The 24,426-nt window shown below is 45.1% G+C and overlaps 2 protein-coding genes across 3 annotated transcripts in view; one reads left to right on the top strand and one right to left on the bottom strand.

Annotated features, from left to right (window-relative positions):
- SLC38A10 (solute carrier family 38 member 10) overlaps positions 1-24,426 on the top strand; it is a 90,143-nt gene that overhangs the window by 48,886 nt on the left and 16,831 nt on the right. For both annotated transcript variants that reach the window (XM_077328249.1, XM_077328248.1), the window contains exons 10-11: positions 522-628; positions 16,940-17,096. In XM_077328249.1, coding sequence (XP_077184364.1) covers positions 522-628; positions 16,940-17,096 — 264 coding nt within the window. The remainder of the gene's footprint in view (positions 1-521; positions 629-16,939; positions 17,097-24,426) is intronic.
- Positions 8,648-24,426, bottom strand: part of NDUFAF8 (NADH:ubiquinone oxidoreductase complex assembly factor 8) — a 38,616-nt gene continuing 22,837 nt past the window's right edge. Inside the window, exon 3 of the mRNA XM_077328253.1 lies at positions 8,648-9,649. Coding sequence (XP_077184368.1) covers positions 9,554-9,649 — 96 coding nt within the window. The 3' untranslated portion in view covers positions 8,648-9,553. The remainder of the gene's footprint in view (positions 9,650-24,426) is intronic.

Genomic DNA, 24,426 nt, shown 5'->3' with positions numbered 1-24,426 from the left:
GGATCAGTTTCACAGAATTTATTTACAGCTGGCCTAGGCTGATCTTGTCCCTTGCTGGCAGTTTTACTTGGATGAAAGCGGTAGAACTATTTTGTGTCCTGTAATGCTCTGGACAGAGATCAGTTTCTTTATCAGTGCTAGGAGCCGCCACTCCTAACCACTACACACCCTTTCCATACATTCTTAAGGATGAAGGTGTGTTCTACTAAATATTAGTGAGTGTATGAAATTACGGGTGAGTGTTTATCCCTTTAAGTTAGATCATGTGTAATAGTGATACTGTGCTTGTGGTGTCACAGCCACTAAAGCAAATTACAGTCTGCAAAAGTGTTTTGATGAAACGGCAGAAAAAGCACCTTCTTCACAATCCTGGTTGTTAATAATTCTTGAATCCAAGTAAAGTGACCCTGAGCTAGTATTCTTAGAGCTACTATGAACTAATGTTACCTCACATTACAATCTCTGTCTTTACTCTGGACTGTTGCTTACTATTGTTGGTTGTTCTTGCTCTTCTTTACTAGTGGAGACCATTTTGGGCCTGACAGGTGCAACGATGGGAAGCCTGATCTGTTTTATCTGCCCAGCTCTTATTTACAAGAAACTCCACAAGAATGCCCTTTGCTCACAGGTCAGTGCTGATTTAATTAAGCCCTGTTTCCAGCAATAGAGCCTGGGAACTTTGTTATTGTCCCCGTAGCCAAGAAACCCAGTTAACCCTCCTGTTTTCACATGGAAGGGAGTTGTTGCAGTCTGGGGTTCTGACCAAAATATGCAGCCTTAGAGATGCATGTGCTTACGTGTGTATATGTATATATGTATATACATGTGTGGGTGTGATTTAGCATGAATGATCTTGGAACACCTACATTTTTATCTCTTAACAGCCACGGCAGTGCACTAAGTCACTGTCTCCAGACCCGTATGTTTGAGCTTTCCCAGTACAGAAAGTACAGACAGCTGAAGAAACTGCCTGTTTTGACCTGTGAGGTTTGACTAAAACAAATAGACCTCCTTGCCTTTGTGGGTCCTCCTGCTGACCCTTGGCTTTTGGGTTCTAGCCCATAATAACAGTTATGAAGAAGAACACGTATACTACAGGAATAGATTTTTATTTGCAAAAAGTGAATTTGTTTAAAGCTCTGTTGTTTTTTCATTCAGCATTTGTTGCTTCACTCCACCAAAGCTGATTTCAGTCTTTTGATTTCATTTTTCCTCACATGATTAAAAAAAAAACATTGCTGAAATAAAGGGGGTATCCTTTTGATATCCTATTTAGCCCATACTTGAGCCAACTGTGGTTCGCATTCATGCCATGATTACTCAAAGAGAAAAAGGGTTGCTGGAGGCAGGGCACTTTTGAGGGTCTGCAAACATGAGTTTTTAATTAGCATGGAAATATTGTGGTTGCTTCAGTGTTACTGGTGTAAAGTGGTTACTCTGAGTCATGATGTGTCATAGAGTTCACAGGGTTAGAAGGAGTCTGAAGTCACTGAGACTGACCACATGCCCTAAGCCTTTTATGCTTTCACATACATCCGTATTGTAAGTTTGTTTAGCTTTGGACATTATGATGCAGGATCCTCAATTTCTATATGTTTCCTGCACTATCGAAATAGTATCATGTCCAGAAAGCAGCCTTGGTATATCTTCACCACTGCTACGTGTGGAGATGTGCAAGTTGCTATCCATTTATGCACCTTCGAAGCATGGATGATCCAAGGACTTGTTTGGGTGACATGATGTTGCAAAGGACCAAGAAACAGGGATCTGCAAAGGGATGCAACATTCAAAACTCACTGGCATCTTTGTCTCTTTCTGACATAGTCTTTCACTCCCCACCTAGTAAATTAATCTATGCTGTCCAGCTAACAAGAGAAGGAATAAACAAAGTGTGTCAGGCTGGATGTAGTCTGTAGGCAATGAACAGCTTAGCAATACAATCCATTAAGCCAAGATATTAGTTCTAATTCAAAACTCTGTGCTGTCAAGCAAGAAGACTGAGTTGAAAAGAAGCATATCTGTACACCGCCCGTGGCGCCGCGGGCGCCACGGACTAAATAAAACAGTAAGGGGTTCTGGGGCGGGATGTGTCCGGGATGAGGAAGGGTCCGGATTGGACCCTTCCTCATGACAGACAACCGGAGGGACCAAACGGCAGGCGCGAAGCGCCTGCCGATTGGTCCCTCCAATTCCCAGCCCCAGCAACTGCGAGCCGCGCTCAGCGCGGCTCGCAGTTGCTCCCGGCCTGACGTGGTGAGAGGCGCGAAGCGTCTCTCACCGCGTCAGGCCGGCCCCAAGGAAGCCCCCGCCGCAAACACAACACAAGACTCCAGCCGCCGAGAAGCTGCAGAAAAAAAAGAAACACCCCCGGAGGAGCCTTTCGCCGCTAGCGCGACGAGAGGCAGCAGAAAAAAAAACCCCTGTAGGAGCTCCAAGCCGCCGCGCCGACGAGAGGCAGCAGAAAAAAATTAACCCTGTAGGAGCCTTTCGCAGCTCCAAGCAGCAGAAAAAAAAACCCCTGTAGGAGCTCCAAGCCGGCACGCCCACGAGAGCTAGCAGAAAAAAAAAACCCTGCAGGAGCCTTTCACAGCTCCAAGCAGCAGAAAAAAAAACCCTGTAGGAGCCTTTCGCAGATCCAAGCAGCAGAAAAAAAAAAACCCTGTAGGAGCCTTTCGCAGATCCAAGCAGCAGAAAACAAAACCCTGAAGGAGCCTTTCCCAGCTCCAAGCAGCAGGAAAAAAAACCCCTGTAGGAGCTCCAAGCCGGCATGCCCACGAGAGCTAGCAGAAAAAAAAAACCCTGCAGGAGCCTTTCACAGATCCAAGCAGCAGAAAACAAAACCCTGAAGGAGCCTTTCCCAGCTCCAAGCAGCAGGAAAAAAAACCCCTGTAGGAGCTCCAAGCCGGCATGCCCACGAGAGCTAGCAGAAAAAAAAAACCCTGTAGGAGCCTTTCGCAGATCCAAGCAGCAGAAAACAAAACCCTGAAGGAGCCTTTCCCAGCTCCAAGCAGCAGGAAAAAAAACCCCTGTAGGAGCTCCAAGCCGGCACGCCCACGAGAGCTAGCAGAAAAAAAAAAACCCTGCAGGAGCCTTTCACAGATCCAAGCAGCAGAAAAAAAAACCCTGTAGGAGCCTTTCGCAGATCCAAGCAGCAGAAAACAAAACCCTGAAGGAGCCTTTCCCAGCTCCAAGCAGCAGGAAAAAAAACCCCTGTAGGAGCTCCAAGCCGGCACGCCCACGAGAGCTAGCAGAAAAAAAAAACCCTGCAGGAGCCTTTCACAGCTCCAAGCAGCAGAAAAAAAAACCCTGTAGGAGCCTTTCGCAGATCCAAGCAGCAGAAAAAAAAACCCTGTAGGAGCCTTTCGCAGATCCAAGCAGCAGAAAACAAAACCCTGAAGGAGCCTTTCCCAGCTCCAAGCAGCAGGAAAAAAAACCCCTGTAGGAGCTCCAAGCCGAGAGCTAGCAGAAAAAAAAAACCCTGCAGGAGCCTTTCACAGCTCCAAGCAGCAGAAAAAAAAACCCTGTAGGAGCCTTTCGCAGATCCAAGCAGCAGAAAACAAAACCCTGTAGGAGCCTTTCCCAGCTCCAAGCAGCAGAAAAAAAAAAAACCCTGTAGGAGCCTTTCACAGCTCCACGCAGCAGAAAAAAAAAGCACCTCCTGGTGTCCCCTGGGTCCTAGCGCCCATTGCATTCCTGGTTGCAATGGGCTTTCTTGCTAGTTTGTCAATAAGTGTTTTGTTTTAATGCTAGTTGAGCAAAATCCTTCCCTTCAGCAAAGAAAATTGCACTCTGGTTGGTCATGATCTGGCCCTGAGTCAGTATCAGCTACTTCAAGTAAAAAACTGGGACTTACTGATGGTCTAACCCTGGCAGGCCAGGAGGAGAGATAGTAAAAGAAAATGCCCATTGTCTGATTATGCATTGGGGGGGGGGGGGGCGGGGAAGGCTGGGCGCCTACATGACAGCAGAGCATATGTCCGCTTATGCATGACAGCACTGCTGGCCCAGCACCCTCCCGGCCCTGGCTTGCTTCAGGTTTTCCAATGCCCCGCATTAGGGGAACGCTGATTTTTCAGCATTTCCTTTTTTAACGCGGGCACAATTGATGGCTGTGCCAGACCGGGCCAGTATATACAGGGAAGAGACAGACCTTCGAGGCCTGGCTCCTCCTGCTCCTATGGTGTCCCAGCAGGGACACAAAATGCCCTGTTTGGCTCCACAGTGCTTTGCCATGGAGCAGAACAGGACTTTTTTTCACCCCCATGATGGTTGGGATAGCATTGTGACACTATTCCACCTTGGTGCTGTGAGACTCCCCCTGCCTCTCTGTACTGCCACTGTGGTGAGGAATTGCAGACCTTTTCTGCCCCAGAGTTGTGTATATTTTCCCAACTTTTTTTGACAAGACTGAGAGCTGCATGGTGTGTGAAGAAAGTCTATTCTTTTAGACACTGCAGAGCTCTGCACTTTCCTGCATCATATAGACCTCTGGCCTACCTTTTGCTTGTTTATCGTTGACAGACTTGACTTTATTTCACTTCTCCCTCCTTTTGCCCACAGTCCTTTTCTACATGCTTGTGACTGAAGCTGGTATATATCTCTTCAGTTAAGATGCCTATGCTTTTCAGGCTGGTTCTCAGAGGACTAGGCTCCTGTGTCAACCAGGTATACTCTCTGAACTTGTTCCAAGAGCTCTTGGGCATAGCACACTGGCATTCTGTGCTAGTGACAATGAAATCTCTGCAAGCCACCATCAGGGTCCTCATGCTGCTTGGTTCTTTTCCTCCCTCAGCTCTTACAGCTCCAGTGTGCATGGCACTGAGTAGACCAGAGGTCTCTGAGCAACAATTCCAGCTATGCAATTATGTTCCGCACCACGTGCCCCGCCATCAGTAGTGCATTGCTGCCTTTGCACCTTCCATGTGGGTCTTCACAGCTTGCCATCAAGTTAGTTTACCTAGTCAACTTCTTGTTAAACCTATCCCAACAAGCTTCTTAATATGCTTAAATGAATCACTCCAGAGTCAAGCAGGTGCTTCTTTAACTTGCACCTGCCATTACGAAGATTAATCTAGTTGCCTGTCTCAGGGGCTATGGGGGAAATAGGAGCCAGAGGACAGTAGAAGCGCCGTAGTTCAAGGTGGAATCCGGAGGATGTGAGTGGAAAATGTACTTCTCCCTACTTCTCTCCCTATCGAACCCATTCCCAAGGGGGAGGTGGAAATGCATCCCCAGATGTTTTTGTTGGCTGGCAAAAGGGTGTCTAATTCTGCCAACTGGAGTTGTTAATTATTACAGACAGCTGGTCAGTCAACAGCTGGCAGTGAGCCAGAGCTCAAGAACGGCAGCTTGGATTAAGTAGTGGGGGTAGCTCAGTTAAACAGCCTGGATTGTTACAAAGATGATTGAGTGAATGAGCGACTAGGGAAAGTATAGGAACTCCAAGCCCGACTTGCAGAAGCACAACTGAACTGGAGAACTGTCTCTTTTTGCTGTGGTTCCTGTTTTAGGCCCATATCCATTCTTGGCCTATGGGGCAATATGGGGACAGATGTGAAAGCTGTAAACAAAAGGATTCCATTTCTGACGGGAGTTCTAGCCTTGCTCTAGGAAAAGGCCTCTCTAAGCAGAGGAAAAGTCATGGTGCTGCCCTGTGTTTGACAGACAAGAGAAGACGAGGTGACAAGGCCGTGTTAATGATCTTTTGTACCTGGCTGTTAAATGAATAGGTAGCCTACAGAACTGGTGAAAGGCAGTGGTCTCAGGTGGCAGATGGGGTGAGCAACAACCTTGCCTTGACCCTGCTACATCTCACCACTAACCTCAGAACAGCTGGCTTCCCTTCTTGCTAGGTTCCCCAAGCATTTAAAAAACAACACACCTTTCCAGCCAATCTTTAAAGGTTCCTGAGCAACACTTGGCTGCTTCAGTTTCTGTGGGGGGGGGGTTGTAGAGTGGGGCAGGCAGGGAATGGACAAGTGAGAAGGGCAGAGTGGTGGTGACTGGGGTGGAGTGGCGGCAGCCTCAGAAAGCCCCCCCCCCACACACAACAAAAAACCCTGCTGCTGAGACAGTAGCAAGGCTGTCGGGTATAGAAGTCAACCTGATTCTACCTCTCTTGGTTAGAAGCTTACAGTGTGTGACTTTTAATCTTATTCTTCTGAAAGGCATTGTCTCTTGGGATAACAGCATGGAATATGTGGCAGATTATGCTAAGTTTTAGAGTCCAAAAAGTATTGATTCAAAGTTACTGTGGGAACAAAACTGCTTTTTCCCTTTGGACGATTCTTTTCTTTTTTCTTTCCCTCATGTCTGTGATGTCCATTAACTATTAAATCAATTTAAATTCCACTTTTTAAAAATACCCACTCCCTTGATGATTTTGGAGTGAATCAGTTTGCAACAAATGCGGAATCACCTCTGATTTGCGTGGGAGGGGGAATGGAGATTTATATTCATAGATGCACTGCTTGAAAGATTAACAACTGGCACCATTCTGTTTTTAGACTTATCAAAGAACCAGGCTGCAAATAGTGCCGTTGCATATAATGTTAGCCTGATGTTTGTGGAGAAAACATGGGCCCTGATCCATGGTTGGATTAGGAGATACTGGCAGGAAAGGGTTAAGCCTCTCCCCTCTTACTCATTTTTGTAAAGTATCTCCTCTCAAATAACTACTGGGAGAGTGTTACATCTGGTTCAGTATAACTTAGCATGGTTCTTAGACAGAGCTGTAAAATTATGAAGCCACAGAAAAACTTTTTTTCACGAAAAAATGGAAATTCTGTGGAAAATGAAAATACACGCAATCTGACTATCCTATCAAACCTAAACTAATATTACTGCTTTAGCAACATAAAATGCATCGTTTGACATATATATGGAATTAGAAAGTTATAAATGTCTGGTTTTAATAAACACAATTGCAAATATATCCAATACTTAAAGAGAAAATTGAAAGCTGGTGCCATCTTAACTGATGTACCTTGATTTTTGCCATCTGAGTTAGAGCAAGCTCAGTTTTCAGTGGAACTTTCAGAGCTTTCTCCTGATGCCTTGGTGCAGTTTGTGCCCTGCTTCCTTCTGATCTTTTTAATCCCTTCTGCAAGGAAGGGCACTAAGTGACGTGCTACCCAATCTGTGGGTATTTGTATGTCAGTGGTGAAAAGGTCAACCACAAGTCTAGTTAAAAGGACAACAGAAGGTATGCAGCAGTTGGAAAGCAATGAAAGACTTGCATGCTCCCCTCATAAAGATTATGCAGAGCACATATTGGATTTAAGAGCTATATGCCACCTTGTATTGAAAGCGTTTCACGTATTCTAAAAGCAAAAGTTCATGGGAGGTTTTTTCTTCAGTTCTCCTTTGGGGAAAAATGGATTCTGCACCCTCAACTTTTCCATTTCATAGAATCATAGAGTTGGAAGGGGCCATACAGGCCATCTATTTCGTCCCAGGTTTTTACACCTCAACACTTAGACGATATGTAATAACAATCTACCACAAGGATGCGATCTGTCATAGATGAGACGCAAGGATCCATCAAGTCCAGCATCTTCTTTCCAGCAACTGCCAGCTGTATAGTCCATGTGCAGGACATGAAATAGCACACTGTCATTGTGTGTCCCCAGCATTTAGTATCCAGAACTTCGCTATCTCTGAACATGTTAAAGCATCATAGCAGATGGACTTATATGTGGATTTGAGTTGTCCTTTGAAACGTGTGGCCTTAATCATATCCTGTGAGGGTGACTGCCACAAAAACTAAAGGAACATAATAATAAAAGGAAGAAAAGGAGTTATTGGCTGGCTCTACCAGAAATGTCTGGAGATGGAGGGGATTTCCCTCTTCAAAAACATGACTTTCTCACCTCTCCTGTTCTGCTGCAGCCCCAGTGCCTCCCTCCCCCCCCCCCCTCAAATGACTGCTTCTGGAGATCAGGTGGTGGTGGAGTTGGAGGTGTGCAGCTGGTAAAATCACTTGCCTCCTTCTGTCCACAGGAATCTTCTGTGGGATCTACTGTGTAAAATGCCCCCCTAGTGGGATGAATTGTGTCCATAGAATGATATTTTACTTCCTTGCGGGATTACTCATGCAGGCAGAAGGCCTCTGAAGCTAGGTGATTGATACTGAGAAATATGCCAAAGCAGCTGCCTGCTGCTACCTTTTAAAAAATACCCAGTGTGACTGTTACAGGAAAGCTGGTCTCTTAAAAAAAAAATTACCAGCTGCTTTCATGTTTCCAAGGACAAAGTCTGCACTCAGAGAGCTTTGCACACGCTTGCTTTGTATGTGTAGAGTGAATTTCCTGAGTAGATTTTGTTTCTTGGATTGAGGAGGTTGGGAGTAAATAGGCTGATGATGCTGGGAAGGGGGTCGTGCAAGAATAGCTATCAAAACAAGGGCAGGAAGGGATGAGGGCAACTGTTTCCAATCCTGAGGCTCTTTGGAGGCTCTCCTAGGAGGAAGAGAGACCTTGTGCTCTAGATACCAAGCAAATATGTTTTAAAACTTCCAGAGTTCTGTTTCATTATGATCTAATCTGTGATCACCAAGGTATCCTCATGGGATGAAGCTTTTTTTTTTTTTGGACTTCTTGGTTTCTTTGGGGTTTTCCCTGTCTCTGATCCTGGAATCAGGTGAGTAGCCGTGTTGGTCTGAAGTAGGAGAACAAAATGTGTGTCCAAAGGCACCTTTAAGACTAACCAAGTTTTACTCAAGGTATGAACTTTCATGTGCATGTTTAAGGAAGTGTGCAAGTACACAGAAGCTCATGTCTTGAATAAAACTTTGGTGGTTTTAAAGGTTCCTTTGGACTGAAATGTTGTTCTGACCCTGGAAGTAATTTCTTCTCATTTTCTTCCCCAGTTGTTCTATCACTCACTGCTGTCAGGCTATTCATAAGGCTCCTGTGATTTCCTCCCATCCTTACCTGTGTCCTTTGATGTGCTCTGTCTGGGAATGCTTCTGACCTCACATTGCACACCTCAGCCTACCTAAGTGTCTACTTTTGCATTCATTGCCATTCTGTGACAGTTTTCCCCATGGGTGACGCAGAAGCAGACAAAGTTCCCTTATTTTTATTTGATTTAAGTGCTCTCACCACCATCTTGTTAATTACTTTGCTGGCATTACGGGAAACTCAAGAAAAAACATTTTTCCCCATTCCATTGAGGTCACTGCTGCTCATTGTCTACAGATACTGTGTCATTTCCATTATATTTAATGGTTACCCACCTGCAAATGGGAAGAAGGCTTTAAAAGAGGTTGACCATTTTGGAAAAGCTTTGTTTGGGTTTTTTGTTTTGTTTTGTTTTTTGTTTTGAGGGGAAGGGCGCTAGGAATTAATAAATCAAACTTCCTGAGGGGATAACAAATATGAGATTCCAAAATACCATTTAAAAATAGCCAGTGTTCTCATGGAATCTGTCTTGTAAGAAGCTTCATATCGGTGATGAAGCCTCCGGTAATGGTTGACTCAGCTGCCTTGCTGTCAAGGAGGAGAGGTCTTGGGTAGTCAGGAAGATCTCTGATTGCTGTTGGCTGCATTGTTCAGATTGCCACTGGGAGAACTGCTCCAGTCTTGCAGAGGTACATACCAGAGAGGACATTCTGAGCAAGGCAAAGATAGGGAAGCAAAGCATGGTCCTGTAAAAGAAAAGGAGGAAATGGTTCAGAGTTCACTAGAACAAGGAGCAAGCAAAGGAAAGGGATATTGGGAAGGGAGACAAATTTTATTTATTTATTTATTTATTCATTCATTCATTCATTCATTCATTCATTCATTCATATGTATATACCGCCCTCCCCGAAGGCTCAGAGCGGTTTACATATAACTGAAACTATACATGAAACCATACATATAATAACATTAATATTATTAATTGATAAACCGGGTGACCGTATAACATAACGGTATATCATAACATAAGCAATGGTAACTCGAACAGATCCAGGAGTCTTAGTGGGTTTCGGGGGGGGGGGCCCTGCAGATGTTGGTTGGTTGGCCTGGCCGCAGCCAAATGCCTGGTGGAAGAGCTCCCTTTTGCAGGCCCTGCAGAACTGTTTTAGTCCCGTCAGGGCCCTGATTTCCTCTGGGAGCTCGTTCTACCAGGTGGGGGTCAGGACAGAGAATGCTCTGGCCCTGGTTGAGGCCAGGCGAACTTCTTTTGGGCCAGGGACCAGTAGCCAGTTGCTGGCGGTGGAGATGATACTCATCTCCGTATGAGCTGCTGAAGTGAAGGCCTAAAATAAGCAGCCAGATCTTCCATTGCTGGCCAAAGGCCAGGGGAGCACTGGAGACATTATTGTAAAAAAAAATTCTGAAAAGTTGACAGATTGGGTGCCGCGTTTTTCAGTTTGTAACTGTGTTGGGAACTGAAGCCAGGCACCTGGGCTTTATTGGCTTGGGTGTGACGGTTTTGTGCTCAATGAGATTGAAATACCAGAGAAGCCAAATAATGTTAATTTTCCACAGAGGACAGGACAGGCACTTGTAGGACAGAACTGCATGTGCCACCAGAACTTTGCGTCTGTTTTGCTGAAGCCCGTGCTGAAGAAAGAAGCTTCTTTTTAAAAGAACAGTCACTTTTCTCATCAGCAAGAACAGCACGTGAAGCCCCTGTTGCATTTACACAGTCCACACCCACAGGACAGTGACTATTCTTTGGATGCTAGCCATTGGTGCTTGTACTTGCCTTTTTTGTAGGAGTTATAATGTACTTCTAGGTAGGGAAAATTGGCAGACTCCTGTATACAGGGAGACTTAACTTGATTTCTCTAGTGCAGCCATTCTCAGTGGGGGCCAGATCGCCTCCTGGTGGGCCCTTCTCACATTTGAAGGGGGAACAGACAGAAAAATGTGAGAAGGGGAACCCAAAGGATTTATTGGTAACTGAACCAATGAAATACCATTTTAATCCCATCTGATGTCATTAATTGCTTGAAAGTTCAACCTTCATCAAGGGAAGGAGAAAGGAATCATGTAAGCCATCGTTTTGTGTGTGCTTGAATTCAAGAATTTTTAAAAAATCAAGAAAAGACTTCAAGAAAAAAAAAGAATGCTTCTCTTGGTTGAATGTTCTAGAGGTTTGTCATTCATTCATCTTTATCTTTAACCGCTCCTGCGGAGTGGATTAAATAAAAGGGTAAGGCCAGCTGGGGAGGAGTTAGGGCGGGCCTGTCCGGGATAAAAACTTGGAGGGCCCAATCGGAGGGCCTTGAGTGTCCATCCAAGGCCTGGCCTGGCCTGGCTGTGGCGAGCCTGCTCCCGGCCCCATAGAAGGCTTCAAAAGCCTGCCGGGTGGGTGGGTGGGCAGCCTGCCGGGCGGGTAGGGGGACATCCTGGGGCCCAGAGAAGGCTTCAGAAGCCTTCCGGGTGGGTGGGGGAGCGTCCACCAGCTTTCTCTCGCCCTAGGGAGCAGGCTCGCTGTGGTGAGCCTGCTTCCGGGGCGGAGAGAAGGCTTCGCGAGGCTTCAGGGTGGGTGGGTGCCCAGCCACAGCCCTTCTCCTGCCTCTGGGACCAGCCTCGCCATGACGAGGCTGCTCCCGGGGCCAGGAGAACGACACCGGGCACTGCCAGAACCCCCCAGGTCGCGACCCACTGGCTGCGCTGTCCCACCCCCCGGGAAGCCTTCGCCCTGCGAAGGCTTCCCTGGTGACGGGGGCCCTAGCGCCCATTTTATTTAGAGATAAAATGGGCTTTATGTATATATATGAATGATGAATGACAAGGCATGTTGAGGCCTTTTCTAGCCTCACTCATAGCACAGGGGCCCCTGGAATCTGAAAAGATCTCTGTAACGGGTGGCCAAAAAAAGGTTGAGACTGGCTGCTCTAGTTTATCAATCTCATGAAGTATGAACCCCAAGTGCCCAATTTTAATTTCAGTTTTAGTTACCAGCAGAAAACTTCACCAGCATCCAGTTGCATTTTTACCTTTTTCAGAACATTTTATTTTTTTTAATTTGTTTTTCTTTGTTTATGACATGTTCATAACTGGAGGCAGTTATCCCTCCTAGCCTGATTGAGTGACAGAGATGGGACTTGGGGCTTTTTCACATTCACATTTTACTGATTGCTAAGTTCCTGTTTCTTGGGCAAGGGTATTTCTGTTCCACATGTATTTTGCTCTCTCTAGTGGTCAGTTCAATATCACAGTTCTTTATTTCCAGCAGCCTAAGTCTTCAGGGAGATACATTGGAAATAAATCTGTGTGCTATTGAATTGACCACTAGAAGGAGCAAAACACATGGGGAAAAGACACCCCTCCTCCAAAGAAACAAGAGTTTATCAGCCAGTAAAGTAAGAATGTGGGGAAGCCCTTAACTGAAAGAATTCCAAGTGAAGATTCAAACTCAGGATCTGACTTCCTGTAATCCAACTCAAGGAGCATTGTGAAGGACTTGAAAATTGATGGGTGGATGTTCTCCCTGCCATATTTGCACTCCCTTTGTCGATGTCCTTGTAAAATTCAAAATGAGACTTGTGTTGTGCATTCTGAATTTTTATTGGATAGCAAGTATAGCTTCATTTAGAGAAAGTGTTTTGTATGATGGATTGTTGCCAATAGCCATACAGAGTTTTTTGTGTAAATCCCAGTGTCAGAGACGTAGTGCTACTAAGTGTGGTGCTAGAGAGCGTTGGTGTCGCTAGCAAGGCTTTGAAGCAGTGAGCATGCCTTCTTCGGCTGATTCTATGCAAGATGGTGATCTCATAAATGTGAGCTGTGTTATGGATCTTGCTTTCTGGAGAATTGTTTTGACAAACCAACCATAAAAAGATTCCGTTTCTTTAAAGTGGGAAGTTTCATTCCATGCTAATGACTGGTCTCTGTTTTCTTAGGCTGTAATTCCAATCAAAAATAATTTTTAAAATGTGCACGTATATGTAGATGTACCTCTAAACACGTTTTGCTCCTTTATTTCTTCTTTTTAAGGCACATCTTTTTCAAATTTATTTTACTGCCTCAGGAATCCATTTGTTCATTGTTGTTGCTTCTGTGCAATAACATGGGGACTGCGCAATCGCAGGCCAGCCAAAAGAGAGTTAACAAGCTTCAGAAAAATCTTTCTGTTAGAGCCTAGGCGTCTCCACCCCACATGCATTGTACCCTCTTCCTGTCCAAAGGGTCACATGATGAGGGCAGGCGAACACTCTTCTTGCAGTTCTCTTTCTGCTGCATGAATCTTTGTTTTGTCTATATTTCCACAGTATTCATCACGAGTATATTGGTTTTCATGGTGTTTAAAAAATATGAGAATTGTGTGACTAAAGTGGCCCAGAATGACAACCATGAATCCTGTATGCTTTATCTGTTCTATAATCTTTGGTGACCAATATAATCTGTTCTATTTTCATTCTTGCTCAAGTGCAAGAGATTAAAAGTCTTGGACTACCCAAAAAAGCTGAAGGCAAAAATTGTAAATCTGTAAGGTCGAGCTCTTCCTGAAAATCCACACATAGGAGTCCTGTTCTTGGTGGGGGTTATAAACCATTTCCTGCCCTATTCCTCTGTGACTTGACCAAGGATTTGGGTTTTATCTGTCAAGGCTTCCAAATGTGTTCAAAGAGCTGCCATCTTGGTTAACATTAGTGTGCATTTGGATCTTTTAATCTTCATGTGTGGTTCTTCAAAGTAGCCGAAGTGTCTTTCAGGATCTCTCAATCATTCCCCTCTTTGCACTAATTCTCCAGTTTCAACATAAATAATCTCTTTCCACACTTTTTAAATTGCAGACTGTTCAGATCGGATGCCTTCCAGATTTCTTCCCTGGTCAAATCTGTGAGAAGCTGCTGCTTGAAATTAATTCTGTGAAATGTCTATAACTGATTGTTGAGTGTCTTCATACTGGGTTGTTCTTGCTGCTCACCCTGTTCCCTTCTACCCCATTAATTCATAATCTCAGATGGTAGCCATATTGGTCTTCAGTAGAACACCTAGATTCGAATCAAGTAGCACATATTAGGGTCTAAATGTTCAAGAGTCAAAGCATCTTTCACAGATTACAGTATATGTTACCTGTGGTAGACTTGCTCTTTTCAAGAGTTGATACATCTGTAAGCAAAGGTATGTCATGTTGGGATGTGGACAAGAAATGGAAGATGTGGCTATTCTCCCTCTGAAGAGCATTTGAGCACTTGAAAGACCAAGGTTTTCTATGACCGTGGTGATAGGTGGCTTGCAGAGTGGAGTTCTACCAGTAAAATATATTTCAGATATCTCCCCCCCCCCCCCCCCCCGGTTAGTGGCAAGATAGTCACTGCCATTTTTCATGGATTGGTGCCTATATCTTCACATCTCCTAGTGGTAACGGTTCTCTCTCTCCCCTCCCCCCCAGACACTACTTTTAAGTCTGTTCTGATACACAGTTATTCCACTTGATCTAATCTCCCTTTGAAGAGGGAAAGGACAAAACGGAGGTTTTATTTATGCCCTTTCTGCTTCCATGTTGACTTCTTTGCCACATTTTGGCCAGCCATCCTGACCTGGTTTGCACCAAGGTTCTTGCAGCACCTGCATTTGTAACATCATTGACATGCAGACCTGGTTCTGTATAAAGCCCTTGCAGTGACAATTACAGTGATTAACTAGGTAAAAATAATACATCAGAGTTTAATTAAATCTCCTTCACTGTCAGCCAACAGTCCATTTACTCGTCTCTCTGCCAGTACCTTTTTTCATTTGGAGGTTGGCAGCTCTGGCTGCTTGAGCGAGGCAAATGTGCCTGGTGCCCAGATTGTTTCTGTTATTGTGTATTTGCTCAGCTGATCACCCACACCCTGTAACATGTAAATTACTGAAACTTGCACAGGTATCTTAAATCAAAGTGCGATATGTATGTCTTCAGAGGAAGCAATGAAGCTTGTTCTATAATGACCAGGAACTCTATATTTCTGCAACGTTTATAAAGAAGAAACCCTCCAAATTCTGTGAACAAATTCTGCAGTCAGTCATGCAAAGTAACTTTCTTGTTTACATTTTAGTCTTCTTTCCCATTCTTTTTGCAGAATTATGGGACAGAAATTATTGTGGTGAGGAAGAGATTAATAGTGGGGCATTGGAGAGCCAATATATTGTGCCAGGAAGGACACATTGTAGTGCAGTGCAGTGCAGTGCCTGGAGAAGTCTTGTTCCTGTTCGTTGTGAAACCTCCAGCCTGTTGCTGTGTTTACGAGTCACTATTGCACACTGTTCCCTTGCCTTCACACTTTCCCACTACCTGATGATACTGGGAAGCTTTTTGTGGGTCTAAGTGGGCTCCAAGATTGCATCTGACATCACATCCTGTGTAAGCTGCCTAGATGGGGTGCAGCCAGGTCCATGCACATTTAAGCTTCCAGATTAGCTGATGGGATCATGTATTCCCATAGCCATTACATCCACACCACTCTTGTTCAGCAACTGCTACATGTCCTCAGGTGTAAGGAGGGCTTCACAAGTTACTGCCCCCCATACACACACACACACACACACACACACACACACAAACACACATGAATGTCAGTGAACATATTTGTTTCCTGGTTTACTGTGGCAGGAGGCTACATCAAATTGCAGGGTTTAGCTAGAAATCGTATATGGGAAGAGGCTTATTATACAGAGGCCCAGCTAAACCCTGATGGAAAGTTTCTATAGATCTGCATGCAACTGTTTGTTGGGCCCAGCCTGTTTCAACCTTTTGACCATGGAGTAGCCCCTGAGGTACTTTTCAGACTTGGAAGAGCCCTGGTACCAGGCTGGAAGTGTTGCTGAGTTCATTAAGGCAGGATATAGGAGAAAGGCTGGGGAGTCCCTGGAGAGCTGTCTCATAACCCAGGAGCTCCAGGGAGCCCTGGTTGGGAATCCCTGGTTGGGCACCATAGATAACAGCTCAGACAGTAGATCCCAGGTTTCCTGAGCCTTCATATCTGATTTAGTAATCTTAGTAAGCAAAACATCCTTATTTCTTTATAGAATTGGAGAGAAACCAATTGTTAACAAAGAAAGGAGTTGCCCAGTGTTTGCTGTCACTTGTAAACTCGATATTGGTTTATTTGTTTTTTTAAACATCTGATACATTGGAGATTTATCTGTTAAAGTACAATAGCAGAAAGTCAGGTATGTGGAATTCATTTTGAATCAAGGCAGCTAGAGTTATTTTTAAGCCCCACTGACACATGTAAGCTCACTTAATTTTCTCTTTAGGGAACATAAGACAAGGCATGATTTAAATGAGGTGTAATCAATTCTGCAATGCATGAGGGAGTTTGTACTTGTGGAGGAAAGCCCATGAATGGTTTTGTTTCTCAACTTCACTGGGAACTACGCTAGGCTTTCTCAACCAGGGTTTCGTCAAACCCTGGGGTTTCTCGATGGCCCTGGAATGGTAGGAGTTAATTAAGTTGAGGGGCCCTGGGTGGGCATGTGCATAGCTATGCTTCCCAGCCATATTCTGCACCATCGTCCCACTTCTGGGGTTTCTTGAAATCTGAAGAATGTTTCATGGGTTTCTCAATGGTAAAAAAGTTGAGAAAGGCTGGTCTATACAGCGGAAAGAAAGACCTGTTGCTACTGTTGGCTGTGCTTTTCGCTGACAGAGGAACAGGAAAGACAGATGGTCTTTGGTGAAAAAGGGGTAGAAGGAAGAGACCAGGCCCTGAGAACATGGCAAGGATGCTACAGAAGGAAGGTTAGGAGAAGAATTGGTCCAAAAGAGTAAAGTTAAGGGGAGAAGTTAGAGGACAGGGAGGCGAAACTGTGTGATTTAACAGGCTCATGGCCAGCAGTGCTACAGATAAAGAATATTGGTCTGAAATATCTAGCTAGAACTTTGGCTGCAGGCGTCTAGGATTTTTTTTGAGGGGGGGAGGCAGTTTTATTGTATGTCTTTCTCTTTCTATTTTTTCTTTCTTTCTTTGCACTTTGCATTAAGGGATCTAATAAATTCTTTGCACCAGATCATATTATGGATCGGTTTGGGCGTTCTGGTCATTAGTACCTACACTACCTTATCAGCAGTGGAAGATACCCCAGCAAAAATTGAAGCTGTGGAAACAGGCAAGCTGCCAGAAGGGATAAAGAACATACTGGCTCCAGATTCTGTCAGAATCTCAGGTATGTATTGTGATCCTGGCCTGCCCTCTCCAGAAGGACTGAACTGAATATCTTCAAGTATTCTTGTGCTGTTTCAGTAAAATCCACACCAATCCACAAATCAAAAAGAGGGGGCATCTTTCCACAAAGTTTGAAAGCTATCCTCTCATTTTTGCATGGGGATTGTCTTTGAAATGGGGCACCAGCATTTATGCGCCCTTTTTTGGGGGGGGGGCAGAGATTTGCCAGATAGAGTGACAGCAGCTTATACTACCCTCTGGTGAATAAGTTAGGAACTGCACGGTCCTTTTTCATCAAATAGTGATCCATTCATCATGTTCATAAAGGTATGTAAATTTATGGGAGCCTGCTTCCCCCTCCCACTTCCCTTTTTATGTAGCTGGGGTATAAATTTGGAGCTTGTTTTAACCCTGACAAAAGCCTGCGATTATGCCTCAGCTCTGTTGACTGCTTTGCATTATTTATTATTTGTTTGCTAAGGCTGTGGATAGAACTGTGACCTGGCTGGCCTTGCTGCAGCTGCAGCCCCACCTCCAAGGCCGCTGCAGACAGGTGTCTGCTGACCTTCAGTTGGCCCTCTGCTCAAGCCCTGTCCTGTTCATGCGTGTTGATCTCTCCCACCCCTTTTCTACCTTGAAAAGAGAGCCTTGAAATATACGTGTGGAGACTAAAAAAGGAAGCAGGTAAAGGAAGGTCTGTAATCCCTTGCAGCTGCCAGTTGTGGCCTTGCTGTGGCTCGGAGCATTTCTGAGTTGCTAGAAAATAAGCCAGTAATATTCACCCTTGGGTTGCCAATGCAGCCACTGGCCTTTTACACATCTCTTGCTGTCTGTGGCTTCCGAGCTCCAAACGCCCTTCCCACGCCCAGAACATGCAGGGTCAAGGGGTGCAGTTGGAATGGCTGTATAAGGCCTTCTGGGATGCTTGGTCAGAATTTAATTGGGGAGGGTCCATGGTTCAGTGGTGGGCATTTGTGTGCAGAAGAGCCCAGGCTCAGTCTTTGGCATCAGTTAAGGGATTTTTGTTTGTTGGCAAAAGACCTTTTTCTGCCCAAGACCATGGAGAAAGAGGAGAAAATACCATACTAGATGGATCAGTGGTCTAACTAGAAGAAAGGCAACTTCATAGGTTTAGTTAATTCAGATGAGTTGGGAATCGTATATCATTTTAGAACATCCAAGGTGTTCTCTGGTTTATGTGTCTAAATCAGGGGTAGTCAACCTGTGGTCCTCCAGATGTGCATGGACTACAATTCCCACGAGCCCCTGGCAGCAATTGCTGGCAGGGGCTCATGGGAGTTGTAGTCCATGAACATCTGGAGGACCACAGGTTGACTACCCCTGGTCTAAATTACTTTTAAAAAATTGCCACAGAATTCTTGGAGTCTGCTGTCTTTCCTTTGCTCTGTATTTTGCTTTTTGAGGGGAAAAGCTGGGAAGAACACTCACTATAGCACATTGAGACTGGGATTCAGTCTTGCACATGCTTGGCTTTTGCCAGTTGTTGGCTGTGTTTAAGTTGCATTTCAAGATGTTTCGTGTAAGGTTCTAAGTTGCTTGCCTTCACATTTAGCAGCAATACATTTAGAAAATATGCCAGAAGACTTCCCTTTTCTCATTTTTGGGATTTCTATAAGTTTTACCTAAAAATTCAAAGGGGTGGATCCAAGAGTGTTAGGTTTTAAGATACCCAATTCAGCATAAGGTTATGGTGGTCTAGAGATAGCATGTGCACTAACTGTACCTAAATATTTTCCAGGCTCATGAATTGATGTGCAAATTGTTAGTTATATGCAGCTGAAATATAAAAATTAGCTGTAGCCTTCCAGTTCAAGGTATATTTATGATGCAGCCCTGAGGGTTGAAAGGGTGTCCATTCTTGGATTATGCAAAATAGCTGCCTTGGAGGAAGACAAATCACACCCTTCGTTGGGGGGTGGGGGCAGCCATTTAATCCCTTTCCCTCATGTGCACCGTCATGCATATGAGCAGCAAAATCTGCCAGCTTTCCTTCCAGTTTTTATCTACAGTGTAGGCTGTTAGGATAGATCTTCCAGTTCTGAGGCTCTGCAACATTTTCATCCCTTAATTTGAGTTTCTCCCATGCTATTTATGCCATGAGTGAATGTTAGTGTAGTGGTTAAGAGTGGCAGCTTCTAATCTGGAGATCTGGGTTTGATTTCTCGCTCCTCCACATGTAGCCAGTTGGGTGACCTTGAGCTAGTCACAGTCCTGTTAGAGCTGTTCTTACAAACCAGTTTCTCTCAGAACTCTCTCAGCCTCACCTATATCACAGGGTGTCTGTTGTGAGGAGAGGGAAGGCGATTGTAAGCCACTTTGAGATTCCTTCGGGTAGAGGAAAGTAGGGTATAAAAAAACAACTGTTCTTCCTTTTCATAGAGGCTTGGAATGGGGATCCCAAAATCTTATTCAGCAAAACAGAATAAGTTTGTTTGCATGACATTCCCCCACTCTTTCCTAATTCAGCAGCGAGTATTGCATCTTCCTCCAAAAGGCTCGGATTGGAAATTTCAGCACACTTATAGTGTGATGGAATGTTGCAACTGAGCTACAGCCGCCAAGAATGTCCATGCCCTTGTTGACTGAGTCTGGTGCAGGAACAGTGTTGCTCAGAGAACGTCCTTCGTTGATCTTGGCCATCATAAATCTTCAGGCTCTGTGGATTAGAACTAACACCTTGCAGCATGTCCAGAAGAGAACAGGGAGCCAGTGCAGACAGCACAGCAACATGTGATGTGATGTTGCTGCTTGTTCTTAAGAGGTGAGTCACTGCACTCTGCATCAGCAGAATCTTGTAGATAGCTTTCAAGGGCAGGCACAAGTAAACCATATTGCAATAGTCTGAGTCTGAAGAGGCACACGCATGGATGATGGTCGCCAGCTCCTACTTTAATCGAAAGGACCCCAGTCTTCTCAGGAATCGCTATGTGTGGAGGGTACCCATGGCTATTGCAGACTGAAGCTGGCTAGCTGAAGCCTCACTTATCAAAACACTCTCATTTGCATATGGGAGGCAACAGTAGGAAGAATTGTTTCTGAAGGAAAAACAACAGTAAACCAGAATCCCAAGGGATGATGGGAGTGTCATGGAACCACAGTTGGTCACAGATCCCTTGTTTCCAGGGCCTCCATTCTCCATACCTCATGTGAGGGACTGCCAAGGAATCATGCAGCCTTGATTGACGCACTTTACCCGCTTTAGGCTTATTTTGCAGGAGGGGCTGGCTTTCCCCCAGCAGCTGCATCCTGTCATTCAAAGCATGCATGGACTTCAGGGTTGCTGGGCTTTCACCAGCACACCCTACTTCAGCCCACATCTGTTTCTCATTTCTTGCACGAGCCTCTTGCAGAAACACATGGCTTTTCTTGTCAGGCAGTGTGCAGTTTGTTTTTAGCATTTTCCTGATCTTGAGCCCCGCTCCCCCTCCTGGCCATCTCCACCCCCTTTAATTGAAGGATTGGCTTGTTGAGGAAATCCCTGCAACTACGCTGTGCCTTTCCCCATGCTGGTTTGCCGTATGCCTCTTGCCTATCAGCGTACACTAGGAGGTTTTTTTTTTTATTGGCTTCTTTGATGTTGCAGAGCCCAGAACTGTACAGACTTTCATTAAAAACCCTGCCTCATGGGTCCAGGGATTATGAATATTAGAACGCTGCCCTTTTATGTGAACACGTATTGACCAGTGAACTTTGAATAGTGTTTTCACTAATGACACCCAAGTGCCCATTACGCCCCCATCTGTATTGCTGAGGGTTTACTGTCAGCTGCTCTTTGGGAAGGTATAAAACCCCTTTCAGAAAGGCTCTGCTATTACACACAGTGCATATGGATGTTAAAAGGTTGCTAAGCTGGCTTTGAAAGCACATGAAGGCAATTATCAGTTTTTTTTTAAAAAAAAGAAAATCTAATTAGGCAATTTCTCTCTGCTTTTGAAAGATGCCTTCCCATCCCCCAGAGGGTCTCCCTGGGTGGATTAAGATTTTGTAATATTTTTTCAGCTCCTTACTTGAACATCATTGCTCGGGTCCCCCCCCCCCCTTCTCCTCCCACCTCTCTGTGCCAATATCCAAGGCCTGATTCACATTCTTTCTGTCCCAAGCAGTTCCGGAGTCATTTAAGCAAGCAAAAAACTGGATGCAGAGCAGTGCCGTTTTGAATCCCTCCATTATGATTCACTGTTTTTACATATGGTGAGATATGGCTGCAACTTGATGTCTTGTGCATGGTGCTTGCTGGCCTGGCTAATTCATGGCCACCATCTGCAGTTACCAGTGAGAGCCTGCAGTCCTGGCATCTGCATTGTTTACTGGCCAGAGGGGATTTGGAGGGAGTAATAGGGGAATGCAACATGTGCTTGAGGTCACACCCAGGTCAGGCATTTTGGATACACCTGCCTGCTCCTCCCTCCCCCACCTGCTTGTGAGTTATTCTTTAGAAGAGAATCCCAGGCTGCGTATGGAACGTGGATGATGTGCTGTTCCTCCCTTGGCTTCGGATAGCTGCAGGAACAGCTTGGCTCACTGGAGCACTCCCTAGTGCTTTGGGAGAGCAATCTTTTAATAGCTCCTGCGACACAGAAAAAGGAGCTATTGCCCTGCTGTCAGTTTTCTTGGTGCGTTTTTATAGTCTGGGTATCAAGAGAAAGCAGCGAACTAGTTTCCCTGATGCCATTCAGTAACCTTGTAAAAAACTAGCATGGTTACAGTCGGCAGATCTTGGGAAAGTCCTTCTCCGTATTCTGGCTGAGCCAGCGCATGCATCTGCAATCCTCTTTTTGTGTGATCTGCATAATGTGGTTTGCATTTGGGATGTGGCCCACAAGCCATCAAGGATCTGGGCCGGTTAAGCAGCATTACGTGATGACCTTCCTGGTGTGCCAGGGGTCAGAATCTCGAAAAGTGCTCCACTATGAATGTTTTCCCCCTCACTCCTGGCTCTTGTTCGCATGTCAGATGCCTGTGCCACCATATTAGGCTTGGGGTTGGTGCTGGGAAAACCCTTGGTGAAGCAGCATCAACCTGCTGGATCCTCTCAGAGAGACCCAACCCTTCCTATATCAGTGGATGTGCCCTGTAGTATCGCTAAATAATTTCTCTGTTATTGAATGCATCCTATTCCACTTTCAGGTGACGGACTTTGGCAGGCATCTGATGTTGTGCAGTCTTTTCCTTGCATTCCTTACCCCCTCCCCCCTCATTGTGCCAATATCTTTATCACTTTGTTTTGGCTGCTTCTCAGTAGTTAACAGCTCATGCTGTCATTGTTCCATGTTGGAACTGCTGAAATTTAAATAGTATAGGTTGGGTGGGGGTTTGCTAACTATTGGCAGACTCATGTTTGTGCTCACACATGCAAAGCTTTGGCTATGGGGTGTTCTGTTTAAAGCAGCTTGTCCTGGTTTGAAGAGGCCTTTCTTTTTGTTGTCTTCAGACACACTGATGAAGCGTAACAGGTCTGCTTTTGTCACTCAGGGAGATGTTGATTTGGTGTTGCTGTCCACATGCATTCTGCAGTTGTACAGGCCCCAAAGCGGGACACATAACTGCGTGTCTCCTTCTGAATAAGAGCTGGCTGTAATGCAGCAAGTGTGGTGGGCAAGAGTCAGTGCAAAGCCGTGCCTTTCTGGGTACATGGCTACTCTCCTAGTCTGATTCTTGGAAGAGAGGGTAGGAAAAGCTTTTAGGGTTGCTAATGATGAGATTTTATTACGGCCCAGAGAGACTGAACCATTAAAAACAAAAGTGGATGCTTCAGAAGCCCGTGAGAAATGTCCCTTCCTCACCCAAGTCGTAATGCAGGCAGGGGAGTCTGATTAGCTTGGGTTGGCTCTGTGTGCACCATTGTTGAGGCATCAGTGCTTGGGCTTCCTCCCCGTGTTGGGTTCCCCCCCCTTGCCTTCTCAACCCGAGATTTTTTTTCCCTTGTTGTTTTTGTAAGCCAAGAAGCTTTTACTGCCTCTTCGCCTTTTCCTGTTAAGCCCAGCACCCCTCATAAAACATTAAGAGGCACAGCATTACTGTAACATTATCCAAAGGGACCACAAGGGTGACTCTACAGTTTCAGCGATTATTATACATCCTGGGCAAAATGGTTCTCTGCAAACCGCATACAGCCCCTTATAGATTTCCAAGCAGCATGAGAGGCCATTAATTCACGCCCTGATGATGAACTTAATTTTGCTTCCTGCTGAGAAAATGATGGTTTAGAGGCAACTTTGTCTTATTACAGAGTGGAGATTTAAAAAAAATCTTCCTCTCCTTTTGTTTTGTACTGTGTGTGTGTGTGTGTGTGTGTGCGTGCGTGTAATATAAATTTGCAGCTTGCTGGCCAACCTTGAGTCAGTCCTTTCTGTGGGGGACCGTCTTCCAGGAATCTGACAGTCTCCCACAGACCTTCGGTCTTTTTCCTTCCTCTGGAATGTTGGACAGCCAACAGGTCTATTTGTATCGGTTCCCTGACTAAACTGCAGCCAGGTCATGAAAAATAGTAAAGATAGTACACATTTTGTGTTTCTTTCTATTCCCTTCTGATAAGATGGGAGTCTCCATAGTGTTAATTTATTAATGCCACAGTTGTGTTTATCAGCCTGGAATGTAATGAGCAAGCTTATATCTAAACCTTTGGCTTTGCAGCTGCAGCGTCAGCATCTCCAGCGCTAGTCCTAATCTGGATTTGGCGGGCAGAAAGAGCAGAGAAGGTCTTGGCAGTCGGCATGGGTGCCAGCACACTAGGCAGTTGGGATAGCTTGATATTTGCTCCAATCTGCTATTGTTTGTAAATATTATGATGATGAAAGAAAGCTTGGACAGTTGTTGGCATGCACTGCTTCCTACATGATGTTTTTCTAAGATGAGTATGGGCGGGGGGGCAAGCAGCAAATGACATGCTGTGTAGATGTGCATAGCAGCAGTTTGGAGTAGCTTCTAAGCAGGTGTTGTTGTTGTTAGTTGTGAAGTTGTGTCCGACCCATCGCGACCCCATGGACAATGATCCTCCAGGCCTTCCTGTCCTCTACCATTCCCTGGAGTCTATTTAAGCTCGCACTAAGCAGGTGTACTTGTAATAAAAAGATGGCCTGTTGTTTTCACACATGGTGGCCTCTGTAGTAAGAAAAGTGCCCTGAGCAAAGTGGTCCTCATCCCTTGAGGCTTACTGGGCTGTGGGTTTCTGAGATGGGATGGGGCTCCTGTCCTCTGCATGGCTTCTGCTTCTTCCCTATGACTTCCCATGCTTGTCCTCTTGCCAGTCACTTCTGTTGCAGTCCAGACATTCTTGTCTTTTTGCCAGTTTTATGTGGAATAGGCAGAAG

This window comes from Paroedura picta, chromosome 3, assembly GCF_049243985.1.
Source record: "Paroedura picta isolate Pp20150507F chromosome 3, Ppicta_v3.0, whole genome shotgun sequence".
In the NCBI taxonomy this organism is placed as follows: Eukaryota; Metazoa; Chordata; class Lepidosauria; order Squamata; family Gekkonidae; genus Paroedura; species Paroedura picta.
This window is presented reverse-complemented; position numbering and strand designations above follow the sequence as displayed.